The sequence below is a fragment of the Pteronotus mesoamericanus genome, unplaced genomic scaffold (assembly GCF_021234165.1).
Source record: "Pteronotus mesoamericanus isolate MK-2021 breed Mesoamerican mustached bat unplaced genomic scaffold, CSHL_Meso_final contig_78, whole genome shotgun sequence".
Taxonomy (NCBI): domain Eukaryota; kingdom Metazoa; phylum Chordata; class Mammalia; order Chiroptera; family Mormoopidae; genus Pteronotus; species Pteronotus mesoamericanus.
This window is the reverse complement of record NW_026555258.1, coordinates 8,757,481-8,785,229: the sequence shown is the minus strand read 5'-3', so window position 1 is coordinate 8,785,229 and position 27,749 is coordinate 8,757,481. Positions and strand designations below refer to the sequence as shown.

Here is a 27,749-nt window from a genome sequence, read left to right as displayed (position 1 = left end):
GTCTCAGCCTTCCACTGACACTGTGTCATTTCCTCTTCACAAGAGAAAGTGGTGTGGCCAGCAGTTAGCTGCATGGTCTTCACTGTACACCTTTTTAGTATCTCTCAACATGCCTTCAGATTTTTAAAGTGTAATCTACTGACAGTCGTTACAGTATTATTTGCCTATTATTTACTTTTAAACTCACATCACTGGAGAAGCAAGTGCTACCCCCACCTTAATAAAAATGACTTTGTTGATTGTCAGTCTGCTTCAAATTTCAATAACCGCAGTGAATAAAATTACCTGAAATTATAAATTTGAGTAATCAATCTGAAACGGGAATTTGGTCAACCTGTTTTAAGGTCTCACAACTAATTCAAGACATTAAGTACTCTGAGTTACAGATAAAAATTGATAAGCAGCAGTCTTCAGACTGATAATAGTATTAGGAGTGTTACTGAAAGCATGACCACATTCCCTTCACTTCCCCAAATCACATCAATATTAAATTCATGGCCTTTGAATAATTTCAAATCCAAACTCTAAACAAATAATGTAAAATTACTTTAGCAGAGTATTAAGTCACTTTTAATATACACCATACCTTCAAGGTTTTCTGCAATTCTCATTTTTCTTTAACATATGCAGGTCCCAATCAATTGGAAATAGACAAAGCTTTCAAGAAAATGTGAAAAGATTAATGTGGTTTAAAGGAGGGCCTGACATTACTGAAGCAATTCTCCAACGAAAATCACCAGTCCTTCTCCCTCTACCTTCATTATTTCTAATGGATTTGTGGAGCCTCAGGAACTCCTCTCCTTTAGTTACAAGACTGGAAGACATTTTTCCTCTTTTTCTTTTTATGTGACCTAGTAAGTCTTCTTTTTCCTCTGTATTTAAAAAACCCAAACAAAAAATAATGCTGATATGGGAATAAATTTTCACATTGAGAAATGAGAACACAATCCTAATCTCATTTAGAGTTGATACCTGGGACCAGTTTACTACTCTTAATTGGAGCAAAGCACTATTGTTTTTAGTATAAAACACCCAGCTAAATCCTATCTTTCGTCAGGTGTTTTTATTCCTACAGATGTCCCAGAAAGGGAAGAAATCTAGCCATCGTCAACCTAGTCACATCTGTGTGCTATCCTCACGTACCAAGGGCGATGTGGCTTCTGGCAGAAGACCCCTGTGCTGGCTGAGCAGCACCCACAATCCTACCTACACTCTCTGGCTCTCACGGCACTTGGCCCAAACCTGAACGGCAGAGTGAGCTTCAGAGCTCCAATGACACCTGGTGCTCCAAAGAGAATGAGCTGGTGAAAGAACAAAAATTTTTAAATATGAAATCCTCTCCAAGGATGATTAGGCATAAAGCATTGTCAAAAAGTAATTCCCAGAGACATCCTTTAGTATCTAAACAAAACAATACTATGGAGACAGAAACCTACATTAAAAAAAAAAGGGGGTAAGTCACTCATAAACAGCCTACTAATTGTTGAAAACAAGTGGATACTCTCCATCAAAAATTAGCATCTATCAAAAAACCAAGAGCAGATGATGAAGGCTGACTTGAGGACTGCGTGCCTGCAAGCTGGTGTGATGGCAAGGAGAAACAATGCGGCAAAATGAAGTGTCCAAGCACACTGAACACTCCTATGACAATGACGATGGAAGACCTGCGGGCTTGTTGTTGGAGATTCGGGGGTCAGAGGGTTGCTTAATGGGGGTATCTATCATTAAAGCAGACTTGGGTGGAATATCATTCAGCAGATACCACCCTCCCTCACCACCACAGAAAATATAATAAAAGGATGTCTTTATAAACGTGTTTGAGACACTAGATCCATCACACTCTGACAACAGTCCACGGCGCACATGACCTTGTCCCCGTCCTCTGCTGCCAGAGGCCAATGCAGAACAAGGTTAAAGGATTTTTAAAACTGCCCCCATTTTTAGACCAGGTCTGTGTGACATACAAAAACATTCATTCACTATTCTTAGTGAGAAAGCAAAAAACCTGTCATTCAGAGATATTGTGACACAGAAAGCTTAGTGCACAAGAAAACATTTGACAATGCAGCAGCATTTACAGCCAAGAAGCCTCCTAATAGCCCAGAGGCCAGAGCAGCGAACAGGAGAGGGCCGGCCCCTCCAGCCTGAGAGAGGGCACGGCCGGGGCAGGGGCCGGGCCACTCCAACGGGAAGCTCTCCCCGGGCAACCGCCCTTCTCCGCGGACACAGCACCTGGGCCAAAGAGCATTCCAACTAACAACAGCGCTGTACGAGCTCTGGCGAAATCGGCAATTTGCACATGTCCGGCATACAACTGGAAAAATATCTGAAAGAATACAACTGCAGGGACTTACATACCTCCATATCTGGCCTAAACTTATCTTCAAACACAGCCATTGCTGCCAAGGAGCCAGAACCTGTAAGAAAAACATGCATTTTTAGTGTATTTACCAACTCTCAGCTTCTCAAGTTTACCTCAGGGCAGCAACAATGGCAAAACATACCCAATGTCACACTCAAGTACAGTGTAAATATTAATCCTACAGGGCCACATAAACCAGGTAAACACTGCTCTTCAAAAGCCTGCAGTCACACTTACCACTATCTCGGGTAAACCTGCAACTGTCCCTACTTCTACTACTGACAGGAGTAATAGTAAATAATTTACAATGAAATGCTGAAGCAGGAAAATGAATTTACAGAGAATCTGTATTTTTTCAAAAAGTGAATGCCGCGTAATTCCAGATATCCTACGCTCAGAGCCTTGTGCTGCACGCCTGTGCCTTGGCAGGCTGCTGGGTATAGCGCTAAATACCAAGCCAGTCAGAGGGAATAGATTGTTTTAATGAGCTGGCCCTGGCAGAGTCACCTTGACACGCAGGGAAGGAACTACAGCGCCGGCAATGGTGATAGGCCTACGGGCTGCAGTCACCAGGTGATTCCAGCTACAACTGTAAAACACTTTATTATGTGGCATTTATTTGGAGCTATTATTTTTAGTTTGTACTTTGAAGACTAACAGCTGAGTAGACAAAATGACAGACAAAGAAACAAAAATTTATCATCACAACAGTAAATGGCTGAAAGGTTATACGGTATAGATATTAACAAATAGCAAATTTCTCCCTACAAAAGCGGGATGTAAAGGAAAGGCATTACAAATAAGTACAGGCTCCCTTTGAATGGATGTAAAAGGCAGTGCAGCGCTATTTGAAATTTTAAATTAAACTTGCTTTGTTCAGAAACCAGAGAAGCTTTAGGAAACCATCATCTCGTCTTTACGGTCCTGGCAATATTTCAGGATACTCTACTTTTGGAGGGAAGATAGAGTTGCCCACAATTTTTTACACCAATTAGAAGATTTTTTTGGCATTTATTACTTTTTAACTTGTTTTGCATAACACTATCTATTTAGCTGGGTCACAGAGAAAACCATATTTTCTATTTAAAATGATTTGTGTACATCGCTTGACCACCTCAATGGTTTAGCAAAGGAAAAAGGCAGCGATTAAACAGTTTCAAATGAGGTGTCCTGCTGATTTTATCAAGTCTGCTGAATGTATAATGAAAAAGGAGAAGCTGACAGCAACGCTGCATTGAGAAAATACAGACTACCTTATCTGAACCATTTAAGGAGGTCCAATTATAGATCAAATTTAAAGGGTAGAAACAGCAGATTTACAGACACAAATCAATGAACATGGTAATCCCAATGAATATGACAGATACTCCTGTTACGGAATATTGCTGCGGTTGAGGATCATTACCTTCACAGCACCGGATACATCACATCTAAAGCAGTAGGAAGCGTCAAGTGTAGGCCGGCATTACAAGCAATGACTATTCATTTAGACTTTGGAAGCAAAAGGCAACCCCATTTCCCCTCTCAGAATTTTTTCTCCTTAAAAACAAAACAAAAAAACCCCCAAACAAACCCAGGAATCTAAAGGGATATTAAAAGCTATTTGCAAAGGACAGAAATTAAAGAGATACTAATCTAGCACACGCAAATAAAATTAGCTGATATGCAAGAGCAAATTCACCAAAACCAAACCTCTTCATTTCATAGTAAATGTGTCCTTTAAAATCTGGAAATAGAGTAACGTCTATTAATATTTTGTGAGTCACACGTTTACTCTGAGATTCAGGGATTAAGGGGGAAAGTAATCTAAGTGTTTTAAGGCACAGGTGAGGAGCAATCTTAGACTTAGTAGTATAAAAATGCTGGTTTTGTGTAGAAACAAAGGAGAGCAGTCATGAAGAAACAAGGAAACTGCAAATACGAAATCTCAGAAAAAAATACTTCAAGATACAAAACGCTCCTATAGAGCACACAACAGCAGGCTCGCCTCTTCCAATGTGGCCAGAGAGAAACATTAAAAAAGGGTAACAGAAGGGCGGGTATCTACCTAAAAGCCAACAGCTTTGTGGAAAACTGGAATCAATTATTGTAAAAGGGTAAAACGTAAAACCAAGCTTACCTTAAAGGCATTCTTCCTTAAAATTTACTAACCCTGTATTTTCTCCTTTGCCATCCTTTCTTTGGCAGTTTCACAGTAAATAAATTAGTTTTACTCTGATTTTTTTCCTGGACACATCTATTTCCTTCTGCTTGGCTCCAGCCACCATTTCAAGAAATGAACAATATCTCCCACCCAATATAATAACTCTTCTTTTATCAAAAACATTGTTTTCCCACTTAGAAACAATGCTGGAGATAAAACTCCTGTAAGTGAGAATTACATACTAACTCTAAACTCTTAGGACGAATAAACAAACTCTTAAAAGAAAAAGTGTCCATCCAGTGTGAGGACGCCACTCACATTATCAGAGACAGTGATTTTTAAGAGCTGTAGGATATAGGAGAGGCAAACACAAAAAAGACATAGGTCCTTATTACACTGTATTTTTGCTTCCCCCTTTATAGCTACCCCCTACAATCCTACCTCCCCCCCACCACAAGGAGTTTTCTGGAAATCAGGAGCTTGCTAAACTGCCTGATTCTGCTTCCCCTGAAATCAAAGATAAGCAGACTCCAAATAAACTTGAAAATAAAGGGAAAATCAACATTAAAAACAATTTCTAAATCACTTGCAAATTACCTCCTGTTCCTGGCTTTTTAGGAAAGGAGGACTTTGGCGCCCCCTTTTTTCAGAAATACACAGAAGTGCTAGGACAGCTGACTTTTTGTCAACAGGTTTCTAGGAAACTCTGAATGTGTGCCTGCTATTTAGAAAACTGAAGTTAGAATTTCAAATAGGACTGCAATTGCCCAAAGTGGTAAGAGAACAAGATGTAAGTTTCTACACCATTTCAAGGCAATGTAACCTGGGAAAAGCATAAGGAGTGGGCCATTATGAAAAAAAGATGGTAGCCCTGGCTAGTGCAGCTCAGTGGACTGAGCACCAGCCTGGGAACTGAACCCAAAGGTTGCAGGTTTGATTCCTGGTTAGGGCACATGCCTGGATATGTGAGAGGCAACAGACTGATGTTTCTCTCCCTCTTTTTCTCCCTCCCTTCTCCTCTCTATATAAATAAAGAAATATAATCTCAAAAAAAAAAAAAAAAAAAAGGTAAAATCAATGAGACCAGCCTTCTTTAATAACTTCATTCAAGTTTCCTAGATTTTGTTTCACCACCTCTTAAAACTACGTGTGTACAATAAATCATCAGGCAGATACCATACCAGTATAGCAACTATGTGATCTACAAAATGTTTAAATATTTATATCCCATTTCCCCCATAAACCATAACAATACCCTAAGACATTCATTATCTCAGCATCAACCTACCTAACCTGGCGCTTTCACATCAAAAACTAACGGAAAAATTCTTTGAAGGAACATTTACCCCGATTCTCTATTCCAAAAACAATCAGAACTATTTGGTTACCCATTAAGAAATAAACAAACAAGAGAACCCAGGGGGCAGTGTACTCCGCACAGGCGCCCCTGCTGTACACAGGAGGCGTGTCAGGTGAAGGAGCCTGGTGTCAGAGGGAATGTGCTTCTCACCAATGTAAGACGCGCTCTAGGGGCAAGGAGCGCCGGGCCTGCCCTCAAGGCACTTCCAGAAGGGAGAAGGCAGCCAAAGGGGGAGAAACAGAGCATTTTGTGGAGCACCCACTGTGTGTCACGCATCATATGTCATTTAATCATCCTCCCAACAACCCACTGAAGATTCTTGTTTAAGATTACAGGACGAAGAAGCACAGGGCAGGATTCCTGTCTCAGCTGTGACCCTGTCCCTCTCTCATACAGAAAGTTCTACATGCCACAGCACTCCAGAGCAGACACACACGGCCTTCCCTTTGCCCCCGACAGCCCGCGGTTCAGGCCTCAGCTGAGATTACCTCTTCCCGGAAGCCGTCGCTGACGGCCGCGTGCACGCAAAGGTCTGTCACTCTCACCGCTGTGCCGTGCCCATCCCTTCATGTCCGCACCCCCATGCCATGCAGTTGCTGGCACGCAGCGAGCACTAAATAGAATTTGTTGAATTAAGCTGGGCTGATTTGAGTACAGCTTCCAAATGGAGGAGCGGAGGAGGCTCAGCGCTGGCCCTCAAGGAGCGATGACAGCAGTAAATGCCTTGATCAAGTCTCAAAGAACATTCATTGCCTAATTTACCACACTGGGATGAATATAAGACAAACTCAAATGTAAAGCAAGTTCCATTTTCAAAAAGAAAAAAAGGCTTTAAACCCACAAAGCCATGTCCTATTATACATCTTCGTCTGGTCCAAATCTCCGTGATATCATAGGAGCAAAATGCTCTCTTTGGATTTCTGCATTTTATTACCAAAGCTGTCTGTCTCATCAGTAGTTTCCATGTAGCTGCTCCTTAGCAACCTCCACCAAGGCTGCCTATTTCAGCCCACCCACAGTTACTGAGTAGCCAGTGTGGCTTCCAGAGCAGAGCTCTTTAAGAAAAACAAGGTGCAATTCAGTGACCAGAATTTAGAGAGATGATTGTGCAAGACACTGTTTATGACTACCTAGTTATCCACCGACTTACCTCCTGCACCCACTGTCCTCCCTCAAGCTCACCCACAAGACCCACACACACCCGCTGGGCTCAACCACTCCCAACTCCCAAACCACCCAGCAGCAAACCTCCCAGCGGCCAGGCCGCGCGTGGAGGGAGACCGTGATGGGGCCAGGGACTGCTCTGCACTCAACCCAATGCGGTCACCCAGGAGGGCACTGCCTTGCCCTGGCTGCCCTGTTGGGTGCTCATTAAAGGATTCCTCCGTTAACAGATGCCTCTGTGAGCGCCGGGAAGCACGGTCTGCTCCCCGTGTCTGACTATCAGGGACTGCCTCACCCGCAGATCTTCAAGATGATACCGCGGGTCACCCATGCTGCTGACCTCCAGGAGAACGGAGTCCCAGGCACGAATGTCACAAGGGGCCAGATCGCTAGCCAATCTTTTTAAAATGAAATATCTGTTCTTATCGATAACAGAACACTGGCTCAAAAAGAGAGAGAATAACTTCTATAAACAATGTAAAATATAAGCCCCGAAATTCAGAAAAATACGAGCAGCAAACAAGACATTAATAACTGAAAAGAGCTCACAGAAAAACACCATCAGTGCACCAACAAAGAAAGGAAATGGGTTTATGGAAAAGAGAAAGGCAGCTGCCTGTACACATTTAGAAACACTGTTCAAGTTCACAAGTAACTGAAGAAATACACATTGAAATTAAGTAACTTTTTGCCTTTTAGATTAGCAAAGATTAAAAAGAACACTACCCACTGCTGACCAAGGCGCAGCGACTAGGGCACTCTAGCATGCTTGGAGAAGCGAATGTGAACAGGTCTTTTCCAATGGGCCATTCAAAAGTAGAAATGAGAAAGCATAAAGCTATACATACCCACCAAACAGCAATTCTACTGCTAGAGAATTATCCTACAGAAATTAATGGACAAGTACTCAAATTAGGTATAAGCAGCAAAATACCATATATATATATTTTTTTTTTTTCATTAAACATGGCGGTATTTTTGGGCAATGGAAGGTTGTCCATGATCTAATATTCAGTGGGAAGAAAAATATGTTCAGAAGCAGTACTAACAGATATGCTTATATAATATGTGTTATACAAATGTGGAAGAACATAAATCAAAACATTATGCTTATTCCTGGGTGGTGCTATTTTCTTTTTGCTTACTTTTTAAAAATTATTTTCTTATCTCTCTTCAAAGACCACACATTAATTACAATCTTTTAAGGTACAAGCTGGGGAAAATGAGAATTCAACCTCGTGGAGGCATGGGGAGGAGGAAAAGCACAAAGACCAAGCCCTTCCCAGCTGTCACAGCCGCGCTGTGTGCCCGCAGCAGCGTGCAGCTTGCTCCTGAAACTTGTACACAGGGGCCTGAAGGTCAATCCATGCATGAGTCAATAGTCCCAAGTAACGACAGTAATCAATCATCACAAACAAATAAATATATAGTGTCTACCAGCGTCCTTCCATAGGATGGTCTAAGAGGTAAAAATCATCATAATAATGAAGTCCCTAGAGCATATCAGTGCGAACGAAGCCAAATCCCCCTTATCTAGAAGTCTACTCGGTGGCCAACAAATTACTAAAAGGACCACACAAACACTACACGTGGTGTTGAAGAAATTTCAAAGCAGTCACACGGGTTTTGTCTGCTCTTCAGACATGTCAGGTAGCAGCAGTCCTGTTTTGCAAAAGGGAGAGACTAAACCTCGGAGGTAAGGAATTTGCCCAGATCACACAGCCGGTGGTTGGCAAAGCCAGGAATCTGCACCCAGGTCGTCTAAATTTAAAGTGCCTCGCATTCCTTCCATTCCACCATGTTCCCTCTTAAGGAGCAAAGCCAAAAACTTAAAAATCAAGATTAGCAAGTAAGCATAAAAGCACCTATATTTTCATAGCTCCCCACCCCAAGAAAGCATACTATCTAACTTGCTTTTCTTCAGATTTCAGCAGAACAACTGCCACACATCTGGATATAGTTAATTTGTGTTGGGTTGTTTTTTTTTTTTTTTTTGCATGGAAATTCAAACGAGACTGGGATTTTAGTTAAATGTTTTGAATGATTAAACAGATGTCATTCACTGTTTGGCAATACCCCTCAAAAGCCTGTTCTGAATCTTTATTTTAAAACGGCCCTTTTTGGGGGGTTGGGGGAAATATAAAGGGAACAAATCCTAATGGAAAAAATAAAGTTTTTATTTAATAAAAAAATTAAATAGCCCCATTCAAAAAAATTAAATTAGTCTTTACTATGCAAGATATTGCTTTTACTTGCTCTATATATTTACAAACACCTGTATTAAAATGGCTTGAGGAGAGCAGGACTTTTTTTAAACATGAAATGTTATTTTTACAGAATTCATTAAAGTAACTAAATCAAACAGCAATTCTAGAAATTATGTTATTAAACATGCTGAAGAAACAACAAAGACTGAAATAATTTCTAAAACCTGCAGCTCTAAGTCAGACTCTAGGAAAGATCCAAAAGCCAGCAGGCAGAAATTTGCTTTAAGGTCTACGCTCACAACCTCCCAGACAGGGCCGCGGAAGATTTACTGAGGGCATTTTAGGTCCCAGACCCTAAGCTCAAGTGATGTAGGCATTTCCCCATTTTACAGACAAGGAAACTGAGGCTCAGGTAGTTTAAAGGCAACAGAGTCAAAAGAAGTGGGGTCAAGAGAGTCTTCTGGCTCTTCTGCTCATGCACCTTTCCGAAAGGCAACTTGCAACTCATTCCCTCAAACAAACCATGCCAGGTGCCCGCTCGGCAGCAGGCTCTGGGATCACACAGGCGCACAGGAGGTGGCACAGCTCTGTAAAGTCCTCAGCTGTCCCCCAGCACATCACAGAGCCCTGAGCACTGCAGGGCTGACAAGCTACTCCAGAAGCATTGTCACGTCAAGCACAACATGAACGCTGGCCCTGAAACTGCGCAGCACCACAGCCCTACCACCCTAGCTGCCCCCCGCCCTCAGGGGATGAAGACAGAAGGCCTCATCCTCACAGGTTGGCTTTCTACTGCTTTTCCCCAAATCAATTTAACCAGACCTTTTCAGAGAAAAAGCTGCTCCTTTTACTAAGGAGGAGTCCACTGTAAGCACCCAAGGACCTGTCTGGCACTGTGGCCTGCCAAGGTACAAGATGTATGCAGAGATAAGAGACACGCAGAACTTCCTAATGCATCAGTGTCAGCTCTCCTGACAGAGTGCTTACTCACACTTGCTCACTGTCAGTCCACTGGCCACACGTCCTGAGTAAAATGTGGTGCTTTCCACAGCCTTGTGGATTGGGATGATTTTTCACTTCGTTCCTGTCTACAGGGCTGAGTCTCCTAATGCTGGTGCTTGGCTCCAGAGGCCAGCACTACCGATGTGTGAAGAGCTGATGTACGATCACAAAACAATGCTGGTACCAAGGGACCACGTTCAGCCACTAGAGAGCAGTGGAGGATCTCTCATGGCTCCGGAAACTTCAAGTGGTTTAATTGTATGCATGCATTTCATTACAAGTCTTGGCCAAAAGCTTCCAGGAGAGGCAGGCCGAGCAATCAGACAATCCTGCATGGGTTGCTGAAATCCAGATTTGTCCTTTGTCAGCATAAACAGTTTAATTTGATGTCTTCACTCCTGAGTAAGCACTGAGTATTACATTTAAACCCCTGGTGAGGGGGAAGAACACTTTCTTTTCATCAGCACATGTACCTCAATGTCAGAGAGTCTATCGTTTATTCTCAATGAATTAAAAAAAAATTTCATTTAATATGCTTAGAAACAGACTTTTAAAGCATCCAACATTTTTACTCAAAATTAATTTCTCAGAAAAGGCAGTTCCTTTTCAAAACATAATGTAGTCAAAAAGGAGTTAAATTTTACTCCAAGTAAATAATTTAAAACACCACTTGAAGGGGATAGGGATTTTTCTTATTCCAAGTGCAACATGTCATTGATCTGACAGGTCATAAACACTTATTCTTAAGAAAAGGCTAACAACTGGGGCATCCAGACCTGAAATGTGAAAGGCTTAATTTTATTAATGTAATTAATGAAATACCACAAGGTGTGAGGACAGAAAACTGTTTTCCTTTAGACAGAAGAGTCACCTAACCCAATGTTTAGGGGAGAAGATGGACGGTGGAAATTACCTTAAAACACGCCTCTCTTGCGCAGCCTCCCCCTCGCCAGGCCCGCCAGGGAGCAGCAGCAGCTCCCCTCAGCAGGCACCGGGCGCACACCTCCCCTCCCGCTGCAGGCGCTCAGGGCAGTCTGAGCTGACAGACTGCAAAGGCGTCCTTTGCTCTGGTCCACATTCCAACGTAACTTCCCAAATGGCACGTTATTCCACTTTGCAGCTCTTTTTCCAAGTTTTCATGTCCCATAGAACACTCAAGGGCAAAGGGCCATGGAGTCTAATAATTTATAAAACACACCCAGTCTTAATCATAAGTAAAGGTTTATTTTGTCCATAGAGCATGTGTTCAAACAAAAAGAAATCCTACTTACTGAAAAGACTGTGTAAAGCCCCGTTACATATATTTCCTCACTTAATTTGTCTGTGGACTGGATGATATTATCCCCATTTGATAGATGGGAAAAAATGAAGTTCAGAGAGGTGAAGAAACCCACCCACAGTCACACAGCTAGGAATGGCAGATCCGGCAAATCCCTAATTCTAAGACCTCTGCAGTGAAGTCTTCTGATGCATAAAATGACTTTTCACTTACCTGTCCAATAAAGTAAAAGACCATCAAGCCTTAGGTTATGAGAGTATAAAGGCAGTTTGCTGTAGCCAATTCGTAAAGATGGATTAGTTACCTTGCTCTCTCTGACGTGGGATGTAAAAACAAAGGACTTAAAACTGTGAGCACTGCGTTTAACTGTTCTGAAACATACTCCTGGCAAGCACTTTTACTTAGTTGTAGACTAAGGACTGAATTCAAATCAGAAAAGACTTCATGGCAAAATGTCAGAGCAGAAAAAGCAGGAAGAGTAGCACCTTACACATTATTTTAATACCTAACCATTTTACCTACAATAGGCATTCAACATGTTTTATGCAGAATGAAGAAGAAAGTCCACTCTAATTAGAACAGACTAAGAACTGGTAAGGGCTGGCTATACTATAGTCCCTGGGTGTAACATGATGAATTTTAAAAGCAAATATTTTCTCATTTCCTAACAAAACGGCACCATCTATTGGCTTAGTACCACCTTTGCAGCAACGAGGAATCAAAATGCGTAAGTCAACTTTCATGGACTTCTGGTTCCCTGTTGTTGTTTAATCCCTGGCATTCCATAGCAGCATAAATTTGAAAATATAAAATCCACGCATTGCACATTTTCAATCTCCTGAAATGCATCTTTCTTATACTAATCAAAGCAGGAAAAACTGCCAGAGAAATCTTAGTATATTGAACTGCACACAGAGAATATATCAGCACTAAAATTACCAAAACACCATGCATCCAACATCTACACTGTGCTACATACATTCTTATGTATCACATCCCACTTAATCCTCGCACATTTTCAAGAACACAGTTCCTCCGACCACCGATTTACAGAGAACGGCATCACCGCGTGCCCCGGCCGGGTGCCTCAGGGCCCACACACTCGAGCCAGGAAGTCCACATGCCCTCTGAGAGGCTCTGATGGAGGCCTATGAACTACATACAGTGCTGCCGGGTTCACACCTGATCTAAGAGCTGAAAATGAATGTGGAAACAGTATCTGCCATCTTGTAGTGCACTAATTTCTTCCAGTGCAGGAAAATTTTCAAAATCAAGTCATGTGGAGACTATCAGAATGTCTGCACAGAGGCTGCACTTCAGTGTAAAAACACAGAGGAAATGGCAGGCCTGAATTCCTGCCGATGTGCTCATGTTCCAGCTGAATTCTAAGACTCTTTTTTGCCCACAAGGTGAGCACTCTGTCCCGAATCTTTTTAATCGCTAGGGGCCTCTATAAATTGGGACTTAAGAGGTACGTCCAGTAATTATCTGGAGATGGAATTTTACCCGAATGGCGCTGACAGTGACCTCAAGTCGTCCCTAATGGTGCATACCAATGTTTATTCCTTAAATTAGAATTCCTAAATTGTCCAAGGGCCTCATTTCCAGGAATGCCGTGCTTGACATTTTATTCGTATTAATTCTCTATGTGAATAAGTGGGCAAAAACAAAAATTTTATATACCTTGCCAATACGGCTACAAGGAACACTGCCACACTAATAGCAAAAGATGGTCCCCAAGCTTCTCTGACACTACTTCGGTTTGCCTAATAAAGGAAAGTTGGCAAGTTGAAAGAATAAGCTGATTAATCTGAGAATAAAAAGAACCCACGTTTTGTCTATAAAAAAATAAAACTATAACCTTTTTCCCTTAGTGGAAAGAAAAGTCAGAGAATCTTGCCCAGCTTTCAACAATCACACTAATCGATCACCTGCAGTCTCTTACAAATTATTCTCTTAAAAAAATAATAATAATAATTAAATAAAACCTAAGGGGCCCTGTGTTTTTTTAGAATAAACCACGTCACATCTGGCCAGGACCACACGCCACACACCACTCACAGCAATCACGCAGCCAACAAGGAACAGAGACTGGAGTCCCATCCCAGATCGTGCACCTCCTGGCTGGCTGACCTTGGCATACCTTTCTGAGCCTCAATTTCCTCATTTGTAAGATGAGGATAATAGCACCCCCTCACAACACCTGCAAAAATTATATCAGCAAAGCATCTCCTAACACTTGCTGGCGCAGCAGCTGGAAAGCTGCTGGATGCATACTGCTCTGGTGGTCAACATCATGTCCATAACAAAGGTTCTGGGGCAGAAGCTGTCCAAGGGCCACGCCATAAGGAAGTTGATCCATTCTTCTCCCTAGCGAAACCTGGGAAAGGCGAGTGCTCAGAGAGGAGTCTCCTGGACTCTGTGCTCAAAGAGCTGTTGCCAGCACGTCCAAGATGCACACAGCAAGGTCAGTGTCTTCAAGTCCACGTAAATTAGGAGTAGCCTTCAGGCACCTGGCTTGTCGCCAACATAGGCCCATGGGCAGACAAAAAACTTGGACACCCTTGTCTTATGGGTAATTTGCAGCTTCTAGCTCTTACCATCTAGTCACTCAGATAAAGAAGATTAATTACAAAGTTTTGTTTATATTTCTTATAATAAAAACTTATAATTTAACTAAAGCTTGAGAATTTACATGAAATATTCATTTTCTCACTCAAGCTACATTTATAAGCCTCAATCCATAGTGAATGTTAATGTTCCATGGGAACCTTTCATTTAGGAGGGCCTTCTATTTCATCTAGAGTTTGAAGTTTGGTTTGTAGCTCACCTAAAATCAGTAACATGAATTATGAATTAAAACAAAGTCCACCGAATTTTGGCAATTCTGCAGGTCTCTCTCAAAATTCAGCTCCCCAGCCCCTCGGGGGGAAAAAGGAGAGGCAAAAAAAGGAACAAAAAAAATAACTAACCGAAGAACGCCTTCATTAGGAAGAAAGGCAGCCCGGCACAGCTACCACCGCGGGCAAAGATGACACCAAATCGGCTCCAAGGGGACAACGGTCAAAAGAAACGAAAAGAGCAACAAAGACAAAGCCGAGGCAGCACAGAAACCGTACTCTCTTTTACATTCCCTGGTAAAGGGCTCCTCTCCAATGGACTTGGATTAGATTAAAATAAGTCATGTTGTCCCAAGATAGTAGGCTTGTATATATTTTTTAAAATTTTCCCTTCATACTATAATAAGCTATTTCAGTAAATACTGTTGTTAATGTGCCGGATGGAAAACCTGCACACACAGCAGTTGAATACATGCAAAACAAATAAAAGCCCTTCAGGAATTTGTATAAACATCTTCAGTATTTAGAAGCAAGGCTTAATACCTTAATGAAGTAACATCTCTAACATGATAAAATTAAAGCAGCTGTGTTATACGGGGGCTTGTGTGACCTAGGAACAAAGGTTCAAATCCCAACTTTGCCACTTACAGGCAGAGCAATAAGAAGCAAGTTACTAAATCTCTTGTTTAAGTTTCAGGTTACTCATCAATAAAATGGCAATGACAGCATCCCTTCCATAGAATTTTAACTGTAAATAACATGATGCCACCAGAATCCTCTGGCACAGAGACCCTCCATAATGTGCTTTAAACTAATGCTAAGCTTTAAAAAGAAAACAGGGCCCTATCCTACATGCAATGCGTAGTGCTAGCCTGGGCCACACAAAGGGAGCACAATCAACCCCCTCCATTCCAAGGGTTGTCAACTGCCAGCTCACAAACAACAGCCGCAGAGGTTTCTAACACTAAGGTTCAGACATTCTTTGGCACAAGTGAGTGAGTAAGAGGGTCAGAAAATGAATTTCGCCATCAACTATTCATCAAGATACACAGGACTTGGGGAGACTCGGGGAGTAAGACACAAGTTCTACTCGCCAAGATCTCAAATTCTCACAGGGGCAGGAGGGACAAGGGCTGGGGAAAGCAGAGTATGGATAAGGCTGGAATCCTGGAATCCTGTTTCACGCCAAATGCCCTGACAGGAACCTACTAACTCAGCCTGGGGCACTCCCACGGGGGAGCTGCTGTACAAGTAAGGGGGAGGAGGGCAAGGCCCCAGAGCCCAACTGGAAGAGAGGTGGCCCCAGGTGAAGGAGTTACTCCAACACTGTGGTCAAGAGCCTGGAAGGGACTGCCACTAAGGAACACAGGAGAGGACAGATGGCAGACTCGGAATCAAGCCTAAGGGTTGGCTGGTTTCTAAGTGACCTACGTAACATTAGTGGCCATCCCTGCTACCACTGGACCCGTCCACGCCCTCAACATTTCTGGCCAGATGTAACCTCCACCCCTGCCTCCGGACACTCCCACGCCAGTCCTCCTCCCTGTAGCTGTCAGGATGCTGCTTCTAACAAGCAAATCTGACCCTGTCATTCCTGGAGTGAAAACATTAGATGGAAACCTCCAGGACAGGATCAAGACGGCTCAGACTGTACCACTAGGACCCTCTCCAGCCTAGCTTTCCAGCCTTGCCTCCGCTCCCTCTTCCTAAACAGCCATGTTTTTGCTTCTGCTGCAACCCCTGCATGGAACACCCCTCCCACCCTACGCACCTGCCTCCCCCATCCAGCAAACTCTGGCCTTTCAGTGCCTTGACCACACTAGTCCCTTGTGTAACCAGACAAGCCTTTCCCTTGGGGGCAGGGAGTAGGGAAGCAAATTCCTGGCTAATTCCCACTCGCCACCCAGGTCTCAGCTCGTGTTACTTCTTCCCATCTTTCACCTAACAGACTGGCAAGCAGGCCATGTATTGGTGAGGTTGTCAGAGAAAGGCATTCTCATATTCTCTTGGTGGGAGACGAAACTACCGTAATCTTTTTGGAGGGCAATTTGGCAATAGCACTCAAAAGGTAAAACACACTATGTGGCCATCTGTCACTTTTCTGTGCTGTCCAGAAGCTGCCTTTCCTTCCTAGGTCTGGGGGACGCCATCTCTGTGTAAGCGGGTAACTGAGCTTTGCCAGTCAGAAGCATCCACCCCCCCCATAAGGAGCTCTCTGGCGGGGAAGGGGACGGCAGGCGGACTAGATTCCCAGGCTGCCGGGACAGGAGTGAGAGCAGCGGGCCAGGGTGCAGCGCCAGCCGTGCCAGCAGCGCAGGCTGCCGCACTCTGCGCTCACCTGCACTGGCCCTTCTGCAGCATGATTTTTGACACTGTTCTTGGCCCCAAAACCAGTTCTAGCCCTCCTGGCTATTCTGTGAGCCATCTACTATCCTTTAAAAAACATTCTTATTTTCTTTAAATCATCCAGTGATTCCACTACTTGCAATCCAAAAAGGCCACTACTAAGAATTTATCTGAAGAATGTATTTACACAAGTACATCAAGACACATTTGTTGTAAAATGTGAAAGACAAAATATCCATCAATAGAAGAATGGATCAGTAAATCATAGCACAGTCATATAATGCAATTCTATGTAGCTGTTATTAATAGACACGATGTAGAACTGCATGGCCTGATACAAAAACTTCCTCGAAACAAGTTCACAGTAAGGGAACAGTATGTATAGGATGACCTCATCTGTGTATTTTTAATAGGGACAGAGACAGAAGACAGGTGATAGAGATATATAAAGGTGCATTACAGAACATTTTCTGGGGGGAAAAAAACACAAGAAACTCTTGACAATGGTTACTCTGGAGGAGGGACATGAAATAAGAGACTTATTTTCCATGTAATATTTTTCCCACTTGAATGCTGTTATCATGTCTGTAAATTACCAAACACCCACTACCCATGTACACCTTCCTCTTATTCTCCAGTATTGCGGTTCTTTGCCCCAGGGCCCTCTTTTAGACTAACGAGTATTTCCCTGTTTAATTCCTGTCTCCCACAGGATGCTACAAGCTTAGAGGGCAAGTGCTATATTGACCACTGACTACCAGCACCCCGTACAGGGCCTAGCATAAACTCTAACTAAAAATCTGATAAATGAATGAAAGTACATCCTTCCTTTAAGATTCAGCTCAAATGAAGTGATGCTTCTCCTGAAATCATCCGGTTCAGATGCGACCCTTGCTCCCTCTGTTCCCCACCGGCCTCTGCACTCACGGCCCTTGTCAGCTGCACATCTGTCTCCCCCATCGCCCCGTGAGTGTGGCGAGCGCAAGGATCACGCACTCGCCTCTCCCTGTGGAGCTGGCTCCAGTGCCTTTACCTGGATGGCCCTCAAGGATTAGATGATAAATGAACAGAGGAACAAACTAAACCGCCAAGTAGTAACTTACTCATGTATTAAAATCAGTTGTTACCGATGTTTTTGTTCTTAATCTGGCCCCCTAGGCTAGCAAAACCCGACCGCGTGGAACAATGACTTCTGAACAGAGGTGCGCTGCCACAGACGCAAAGCTGTGGACCCAAGCCCTGTGATCACTCCAGACCTGGAGAGACCGCGGCCACTGTCGGCCAGGACGGAGCCCAGAGCGGGGTTGCAGGAATGAAATGAGCAGACACAAATCTACTTGACTACTCACTCTCAGCAACTTTTCCTAAATTCAGGATTATGCTCACAAGACCAAGTACTACCGTTCAAAAGCAAAGGAAACCAATGCCATCTTTTCACCCTAAAAATGAAGCTGCTTCGCATCAATGTTAAATTTCCAGAAATTGATGATTTTATAAAGGTGATGTAAGAAAACATCCTAAAGGATTTAAAGGTGGAGGATTAGGATACCTGCAATTTACTCTCAAATGATTCCACATACACACACAAATTAACAATAATGTGAGAGAGAGAACAACTGTGGTCAAGTGTTATTATGTGACAAATCTGAGTAAACGGTATATAGGACTATTCACTGTTCTTTTCTGCAAGCTTGAAATTTTTTTAAGTACAAAAAGAAAGAAGAAGGAATGAAAGTACTTAACAGAAAAGGCTAATCCACCTTTACATTTAAAAGCATCAGATGGGGAGAAATAGTACTTTGATGGAGATAATACATTTGAATAAAGCAATTCAAAACAATTCTAAAATTACTGTACCTTCATTTTAAAATAATTACAAAGATTCATCCATATGGTATCTGGGGGTAAATCATTCTCCCTACAAACACCACAAACAGGGAACAGCTGTTGTATAAAAGCTTCTAAGAGGCTAGATAACACGATGTGGAATAACACAGTCTCCAACTGGCAATTTCCAAACTCTTTAAGGCGGCAGCATTCCTAGCTCTGCAAGCCAAGGTACCAAGATCAAAAATGTAACAGGTGAAAAACAGCAGGAAAAACACCTTAGAGATTAAGTGGTAAAAAGGGAATCGAGTCACTCAAAAAAAGGAAAAAAACCTGCCTGCATCAGGCATCTTCCCATAGCGAGGCCTCCACTCCTGCTTTCCTTCTGCCCGGGAGGCTGTTCTACTCAAACCCACCTTCTCACAAGACCTACCTTGACCTTCCTATTTAATGCTATAGCCTGCCTTCCACCCCAACACTCCCAAGTCCCCTTACCCGGCATTAATTTTTAACTTTTTGTCGAGATAATTATAAATTCACATGCAGATGTAAGAACGAATACACTGAGTTCTCATACACCCAGTTTCCCCCAAATGTAATATCTTGCACAACAGTAGCACAATATCATATATAAATACATTACTTTTTTTTTCTCCTAGTACTTATCACTAGAAAGTGATATTTATAGAGCTGTTGTTACTGTCTGTCCACCCCCATAAAATATAAACTCCCTAAAAGCAAGAATCTTTATCATGCCCTGGCCAGTGTGCCTCGGTTGGTTGGAGCACCACCCTGTAGCCAAAAGGTTGCAGGTTTGATGCCCAGTCAGGGCACATGCCTGGGTTGCGGGTTCAATCGCAGGTCCAGGCACGTACCATCCCTCGTATGGGCGTGTACAAGAGGCAACCAATCGATGCTTCTCTCTTCCTTCCTCTCTCTCTCTCTAAAGGCAGTGGAAAAATGTCCTCGGGTGAGAATTAAAACAAAAATCTTTATCAATATTTTGTTCACTGTTACATTCCAAGCACACAGAACAGGGACCAACCTGTAGGAAGAACTCAGTAACAATTTGCAGGATAATCAAAGCACTTTATTGCACTGCCTCCTCTAACAGGAAACTAGGCCAGCCCTTTAAAAGACCTGTTGGTAAATAAGAGGATTCTAAAACATGAGGGAAATATCACACTCACCCATGGTGACATAAGGCAACTTATCAGTTGATCCATGAGGGTAGATGCTGTAGAGGTGAGGTCCAGTAACATCTATGCCCCCCAAAACTAGGGCTGCACCAATGTAACCTTGATACCTGGTGATCAGAGTGTGTATAAGAAAAAAAAAAATGAGTCTGTATTGCATCACTGTAACTTAGCCAAAAGCTGTATGAGAAGTCAGAAAACAAAGAGCTTTTCTTACACTGCCACTGTTTCATTAAGCGGTTACTGCTTTGATGGGAAATAGGAAATGAAATGAACTTTATTTGAACTTCTATTATCAGCCAATAAAAACTATAAATTGTGGGAGATATCCATATACTTTACTTCATCACAGCCTCACAGCTATCTTTAAAAGAGGGCTCTATAATTCTCACTTCGGAGAAGAGAAAACCAACCCAAAGATACTGAGTATTCATCCAATGCCTCCAAGCTAAGCCTGGCTTACTGCAAAGATTATCAGCACCCTACCCATCATACCTCTATCAGCAGATACGCTGCCTTCCAAGGTAACAATGCAGAGCTGCTAAACCCAAGCTACTGATAACCTCACCATAGCCTATCAGGAAAATGGCTAATGTCAAAACACCTTCCCTTTGAGTAAATCCTCAAAAGTGTAATCACAGACATGAGGTCATATTGAGTAAAAGAGGAAAGTATTTCATCATTCAGGGAAGTGAATGGTGAAATAACTCCATGATGGCCTATGAAACCACTACCGCCCACAGGACAAAGCTATACCTTTCAGGAACATGGAGAGGAGTGCGCTTTCCACTCCATCCCACCGCACCTCCATTTAACTGTGCACACATTTCTTCCTTTGGAGCCTTCACCTCACAGGTTTTCTACTTCTAGAGATTGCTTTCCCTGTATTTGGTTCAACTATTTACCATGAGAACTGCTGCGCTCGATAAACGAGCTGAATTTAGAGTTCTCCACTGTGAGCCTTTAGCTCTTCGGGAAGAGAAATGAAACCAATACACACTGAATCTCCCTGATGCTCAGAACCATTGAAAGTGAAATAAATGAATTAACAAAAGAGCCAAAGTCATAATTTTAGATTGAGACAGAGCTACACATCAGGAAGTGCTCTAGGCAAACAGAATAGTGAAGTCCAATATTTCCCTTGATTACCAAATTATTATTTCAGAAAGATTCTTCTTTTTGTAAGAATTAAAGAGCAGGAAAGAATTTCAGAAGCTGCTTCAAGAAGGGCGGGCCTAGAAAAGGGAAAAACATGACCCTAGGGCATATGAGCTAGCAGCAAGGTCAAGACTACATTCCATGGCTCTGGGATAAAAAGACACAACCGCAGACCCCACCCCCCCGCCCCGCCCCATCCTAGTCCAGTGCCCCACTCACTGCACCGACCACCTACCAAGCAGGGTGTTTAAAGTCAGCAACATCAGTTAGCTCCTTTCCAAGCTCAAGCATAGTATTTGTTTGATGCACTTACAGAGTCTAAGATACTGAAGTTACTGAAATCCTTAAAAATTGATTCAGAAATGCTATTTTCAAGAATCTAATTCTAAGGATGTAATAGAACAAATATGCAGAAGTGAATGCATAAGAATGTTTACTGCAGTACTGTTTATGATGGTAAAAAAGTGGAAATAGAGGGAGAATTGGCTAAACTGATATGGGTATATGACAAAAAACTACATAATCATTAAAAAGCCATGCTACTTTAAAAAAATATATATATATTATTTATTTATTTTGAGAGGGGGGAGGGAGAGAAACATCAAAGCATGAGGGATACAGCGATCGGTGGCCTGTCCCACACCTACAACCGGGGACCTGGCCTGAAACCCAAGCATGTGGCCTGACCAGGAATCGAACCGGTGGCCCTTCGGTCTGCAGGCAGAGGCCCAATTCATTGAGCCACAAGCCAAGGCGCTACATTTTCTCATCCACTACTGGAAGTAGTGCAACTTAGTACAATCTTTCTCAAGGACAGTTTCTGCAATATGTATCAAAATGTTCACTATGCATATCTTGGACCTAGCAATTCCACTTGTAGGAGTTTATTTCAAAATATGGTCTAAGGAATTAATCACAAGTACCTAAAGAGTCCATGCCCCAAAGGGGTCACAGAATACTTTATAATAACCTAAATACTTTAAAGCAGGCAACACCATTAATATTCAAAAACTGGTTAATAGAATTCTGTGACACCACCAAAAATCATGATACTCATCAACGCTTCTTAAACCTGTGTGGGCCGCAGACCCCTTTGAAAACCTTACCAAAACCGTGGACCCTGCCTCACAACAAGGGCACAGGCAAACGGCCCGCACTGTTTCAGGAGGGCTACGGGGCACCAGAGCTCCTCTGCGGACTCAGGTAAACGTGCTGGGCCTGCGCTCTTCTGCTGATGGGGACCACGCATGTGCACAATACGCTGACAGCAAAGGGAACGGCCCTCACTCTTTCAGCCTCTGCACTTTCTGGGGATCTAACCGTGGACCAGGCCCTGTAGCAGGCACTGTCATGAGCCCCGCTTTTAAAGTCAAATCCTCTGCCCTTTCTCCTTCTACAACCGACTCGCTTGATGTAACTCAACAAAAATATCAAAGGATATAAAGGACTGTAATGATTCTGGTTTAAATTTTTAAACGTTACCTCAAAATTTTTATAAAATTTAACGTTTACAAAGTATGTTAAACTAAAAAGAAGAAACTGACAAGAGAGCATTTAGGACTTCTAAAACATTCTACAGAGATTAACAGAAACATCCGCCAGATTTAGCTAAATGCTTTAAATGACGTTGCAAGGAATTTTGAAATACTCTAGTCACTGCAATTTTACTAGTTTAAAAATTGTTGTAAATGTAATGCACCAAATAAACCACCAGAGGGAGCTTTGTATTTAAAATCAAAATCACAAATGTCTTCTGAAATCTTGACCACAGATGTGCTTTAATGAGTTCTCACACTGTACTGGCAGAATTTATTTGACAGGCGATAATTCTGAGGGGTCTGAATGATTATTATATACATAAATAAATGGAAATCACTGGTATAAGGGCTCACACAGCCAGAGCAGAAATTAGGTGGACGTGACTAGGCTCCCTGCCCGTGAGACTCGTAAGTCCTAGCTGCCTCACCAGTAAAATGGGAACAATACTACTGCTGCTGCACAGCTACATTAAACCTCACGTCCCCTTCCTGACAGTCAAGGGGCCATGACTGACTTGTGGGTGAAGACTTGAAAATGGGCAGGAAGTCAAGGGCAAGGCAGGAAACAGAGGGAAGTGAACAAGGCAGTGGCTGACAGACCAGACACAGGCTCCCACTTCTAAAGGCAACATCTGCCACTCAGTCCCAGAAGATTGCTGCCATGTGTTACCCCATGCTTTAGGGATTTTCTTCATTCAAATCACTCAGTTTATAATTATTGGCCACTATTTTTTAAAAAACCCTATGTGACCCACATAAAATTTCTCTACGTGCTGAATATGACCTCTGAACTGCCTGTTTACAATTTTGCTCTCTGTCCCTGATCCCCTTTAATTGTCACAGGTCTGGACGCAGCTATTGCTGCTTAGGACAGAGAGAAAATGTTCTGTGTAAGAATAAAGGTCTCTGGTCAACTCAAAAAACAAAAGGTATTACAATGCACACATTCTACAAAGGAAAGAGGAAAGAATCTGTTAGCACTAAGGCAGGTGCCAAAAGGACAAGCCAGTATTCCAACCCAAGACTAAATACCCAGGCTATTTCCACAATAGTACACTGCCTCTCTTCATAAGAAGCAAATGAGAAAATGGACTTAAAAGTTTAAAACAGACAATACCTATACAAACATAAAGCGATGATGTGATTAAGGGAGCGAAGGTCAGGTCAGGCAAGTGGCTGCACCTCTTTAACCCTCAATTCGTTCCCATATAAACTGGAGCAGCCTGGACCTCAAAATTAAAAGGATAAAATGAGATCATGCATAAAGCACTTAGCACAGGAACTGGCACAAAGAGATAAATATTAGTTAATATTAATGTCATCACTTTTCATTTTTTCCCCTTGAAAGAGAGAGGAAAAACACAATCATTTGTGTGTGTTCACAAGATGAACTCTTCAAAGACTCCTACCGACTCTAACTTTCTTCCTATAAACAAAAAAGTTTTTATATCCAAGAATATGCCTGTGCCCAAGGAAATGACACAGCTGTTCACATATCATTTACTCATGGGAAAAAAATAAAAAACAGACACACCCCATAAATTCAAATCCATTATCAAAGCCTCATGAAATTAAAATGGCTTCTTAGTAACAACTGATTTCTAAAATAAAACGTGTATTTCTGAATGCTTTTCCTCTAGCTTCTGGGCTTACCTTGGCTAGAAATCTAAGACATGAGAAAAAGATGCTATAGAAATCCTCATCCTGGAACCTTACCTGAAAAGCATCTGCTTCAGCATCCGATTGGCCGTCACAACTCTGGGAAGGCGGCCAGTGGAGAGGGAGTGGAGCTCCAAATTGGAAGAAATGAGCTGGGTCGTCATCTCTGTGTCTGCAGCTGTCCCAGCACCACAACAACTAAAACACACGATTAGAAACTTAGCTGAAATTCAATTACCAGAGGGCTCAATTATAAGTGGAGTTTCTTTGATAACATCCACAAAGTTCAGGTACATAGAGATGTTTCTAAGTAACTGCTGTAATTGCTCTGTCTAACCAAGTTTAAATAACCATAAAATTGACAATACACACCTAATTATATGCAAATATATTTTCCATGGCACAATGGAACATCTGAAATCATTAGTTTCTGTGCTCCTAAAAGAGTGTATATTTTACAAATCATAGAAATATATCCAAGTTGTACAAAAGAGCAAGGCGTGTTAAAAGTCTTGTAATTTAACATTTACCAAGTATTTACTCCCAGGTACCAGACACTGCACTAGTGCTGGTAATAAAGAAAATATGACAAAGTCCTAGCACTGGATTTCAAAGTTGAGTGGAGATGACACAGGCAAACAAAAATTGTACCCTGTATAAAAGAATACAGTAACACAGGTACAAAATGTTAAAGGCAACTGAAGGAAAGAGCAAATAATTCTAGTCTTTGTGAGAAGAGATTTCATATGACCTGAATCTGGAAGAATAAAACAAAAACATTATACAAGCAGAGAAGAGGCATTTCTAAGCGGAGAAGTGGCATAAGCAAAGGTGACACAGCTTGGAGACGAGGGGGAATAGGGACAGGAGGGAAATAGGGACCATCCAGGCGTAACTAGAGCAGCAGGTGATGGCAGCTAAAGAGGACGAAAAAATTAACTTATCGTGAGAATGTGCAAGGCCCTAAACATTTTGATTTTATCCTGAAAGCAACATAAAAATGTAAAAAGTTTTTAAAAAGGAAAGGAATTAGATTTGTGTTTTACAAAATTAGACGACAGAGAAATGACCAAATAGAGATGGAGAAGCCAGAGGCACAGACGCCATTTAAATTACAACTGTAATAGTCGAGCTGAGAAAAAAAATCTAAACTAAGGTGTCAGCAGAGGGAAGGACTGGAGAGAATGGATTTAAGGGACACACAGAATGCAGGCAAGGTACCAAATGAACTAAAGACTAAAGCAAAGACAGGACCTGAGGATGACTTGCTTAGGGGACAGGCGGGTAAAAATGCCAGTTAAGGGAGAGAGAAAGAAAATACAGAATTGAACAACAGGTTCCAGGGAGAAACAGAGTAAATTCAATGTTAGCCCTAAAATGTTTAAGAATATAAAAGCCATTCAAGCTAATAAATACTTACTAAATGTTAGGAGATATGAAGTGTATCTTTGAACAGTTCTTGTCAGCAACAACCATCCCTTCAGTTGCCCTTGTATCAGCTCCGAGTACTATGCCATCCTTTTAAAAAATAGTGAGAGAGAGAGAAATACAGACCTATAGGTACAGATGTATACACACAATCTTACATATGTAAACCACAGCTCTCTAGTTCAGGGGAGACAACGCGGGTCATTCCCTGCTCCCCCAACCATCTACTCCCCCCAAGAAAACTCCTTCCAAAAATATGGTGCTATACTTCAGAATTCAAGAAAAAGTTTATTTAAAGAGGTTATTGCTTGAATCCTGAGTAGGTGGCAGGAATTATCATTCCTGTTTTCAAATGAGGCTCAGTGATTCAATGAATTCCTTACAAATCAAAGCTAATGTGGGATACGTCTGGATTAAGATGCAGAGATCCTCCCATTAAAAGAGCCACCTGTCAAATTTCTTTTTAAAAGATCTCACTCTTTATCCTTAACAACAATAACAATGATCTCTTTTGACCCTTACAACAATTTAAGACTAGAGCTATTATGTCCATTTGGTTGGTGGGGCAAGTATGGCTGTGAGAATGAAAGTCACTGCCCAAAACAGGAAGCAGCATGGAAGTTCAATGGTTAGGCAGACCTGTCTGACCCCCAATCTTGCGTTCTCCCACTAACATCATCCTGCCTTCTAAAGCAGTAACTTAAGACAGAAAAGTAAACTGGCCTCCTGTCAAAAACTCTGCCAAGTGAGAAAAGAATATAACCTTCTGATAAGCACACGAAACCTAACATAAACATAGTCTCTCCTAGAAGTCCTTTTTCTGATGTGCTCTGTAACATGTGCCCTTCTCCACTGAGCCCACAGAAATAAAGGAGGCCTGGTTCACGTGTAGACTGCTGCTTTTAGCCTGTCCGGGTTTACCTTGTAGACCACACCCGCAATGGTCGTGCCTGTTTTCCGGGCTGTTGGAAGCTTGTACCCTTTCTTTGCAAAATCGGCTTCCAAGATGGCATTTCTAAGAGCAAATGAGAGAATAAAACGTTGGCGGGCAGGACCACATTGTGCCGCACTGGCAGAAAGAGTGCCTAATGGAGAACTCGAAAAACACAATCTACTATTCACTTTCACGCCCATCTGTTCGCCCAATCCTCCTTGCCAATCAACATCAGGACTACTGTCCCGTTTCTTGGCAGAGAAACCATCAAAGCGGGGTGGCACTTCGCCTAAGGAGCTAGGGATGGGTGTCCAGGTACGGTGGAAAAGTGGGAGAGCAGCCCCGGCCTCAGGAGAAACCCACGCTCAGGCCCTGATTCCCCTGAGTCACAAGGGCCGCGGGCCGCAGGCCGCACCGTACACCCTTCCTTTGGACTTCCCCGATCAGGCCGCGGCCCACAGCCGACCCCGGCAATGCACTCCCAATTCCGCCCTGATCCCGGCCCCGGGAATGGTCGCACCTGCGGCAGTTTTCAAACGAGAAACCTCCAACCGGTGGCTTACACACTGACACAGCCGCCATCTTCCCAAGAAAGTACTTCCGGGTCGGGGGCGGGAGCAAACAAAACAAAAAAAAAAGACGAGTACTTCCGGCGCCGCCGGCAACCTAGGCTAAGGGGGCGGAGCAAACTCCGCGGTTGATCTTAGAGTTGCGGACTCCTAGAAGAGCCCGGAGGTGTTTGGAGTATATCACCTCAAGTGGCGTGGAGGAGAAACTGACGCCCGGATGCGGAAAGAACTTGTCCCAAGGTGGACGCGCCAGAGACCTGGCCTTCTGCCAGTCAGACCAGAACTGTTTCTACTGCTAATTTGGCTTCGGAGACAGACACACCCAGGTTCCAGACGCAGCCACCACCTCCATGCACGGAGCAAGTCCTCTCAACTCAGAATCTGTTTCCTCTTCTGTCAAATGGAGGTAACAGCTACCTCAAAAAGCTGCTGTGAATTGAACAAGAAGAAGCACATGAAAAGAAGTTCTACATCACTAATCATTAGGAAATGCAAATCAAAACCACAGTTCAATACTACTGCACACCCACTAGAATGTTATCATCAAAACGACAAATAACAAGAGTTGGCAAGGATATCAAGACATTAGATTCCTCATGTATGGCGGCGGGAATGTAAAATGATACAACGGCTCCAGAAAACAATTTAGCAGTCTCTCCAAAAGTTAAACATAGACCCAGGATTCCTCTTTTATGTATATCCCCAAGAGAATTAAGAACATGTTCACCAAAATTTGT

The 27,749-nt window shown here is 42.6% G+C and overlaps 1 protein-coding gene across 1 annotated transcript in view; it reads right to left on the bottom strand.

Annotated features, from left to right (window-relative positions):
- Positions 1-27,047, bottom strand: part of PSMB7 (proteasome 20S subunit beta 7) — a 51,885-nt gene extending 24,838 nt beyond the window's left edge. The window contains exons 1-6 of the mRNA XM_054584394.1: positions 26,964-27,047; positions 26,431-26,524; positions 25,502-25,599; positions 24,139-24,279; positions 19,721-19,836; positions 2,359-2,417 (exon numbers count right to left, since the gene is read on the bottom strand). Coding sequence (XP_054440369.1) covers positions 2,359-2,417; positions 19,721-19,836; positions 24,139-24,279; positions 25,502-25,599; positions 26,431-26,524; positions 26,964-27,025 — 570 coding nt within the window. The 5' untranslated portion in view covers positions 27,026-27,047. The remainder of the gene's footprint in view (positions 1-2,358; positions 2,418-19,720; positions 19,837-24,138; positions 24,280-25,501; positions 25,600-26,430; positions 26,525-26,963) is intronic.
- Between the last annotated feature and the right edge of the window lie 702 nt (positions 27,048-27,749).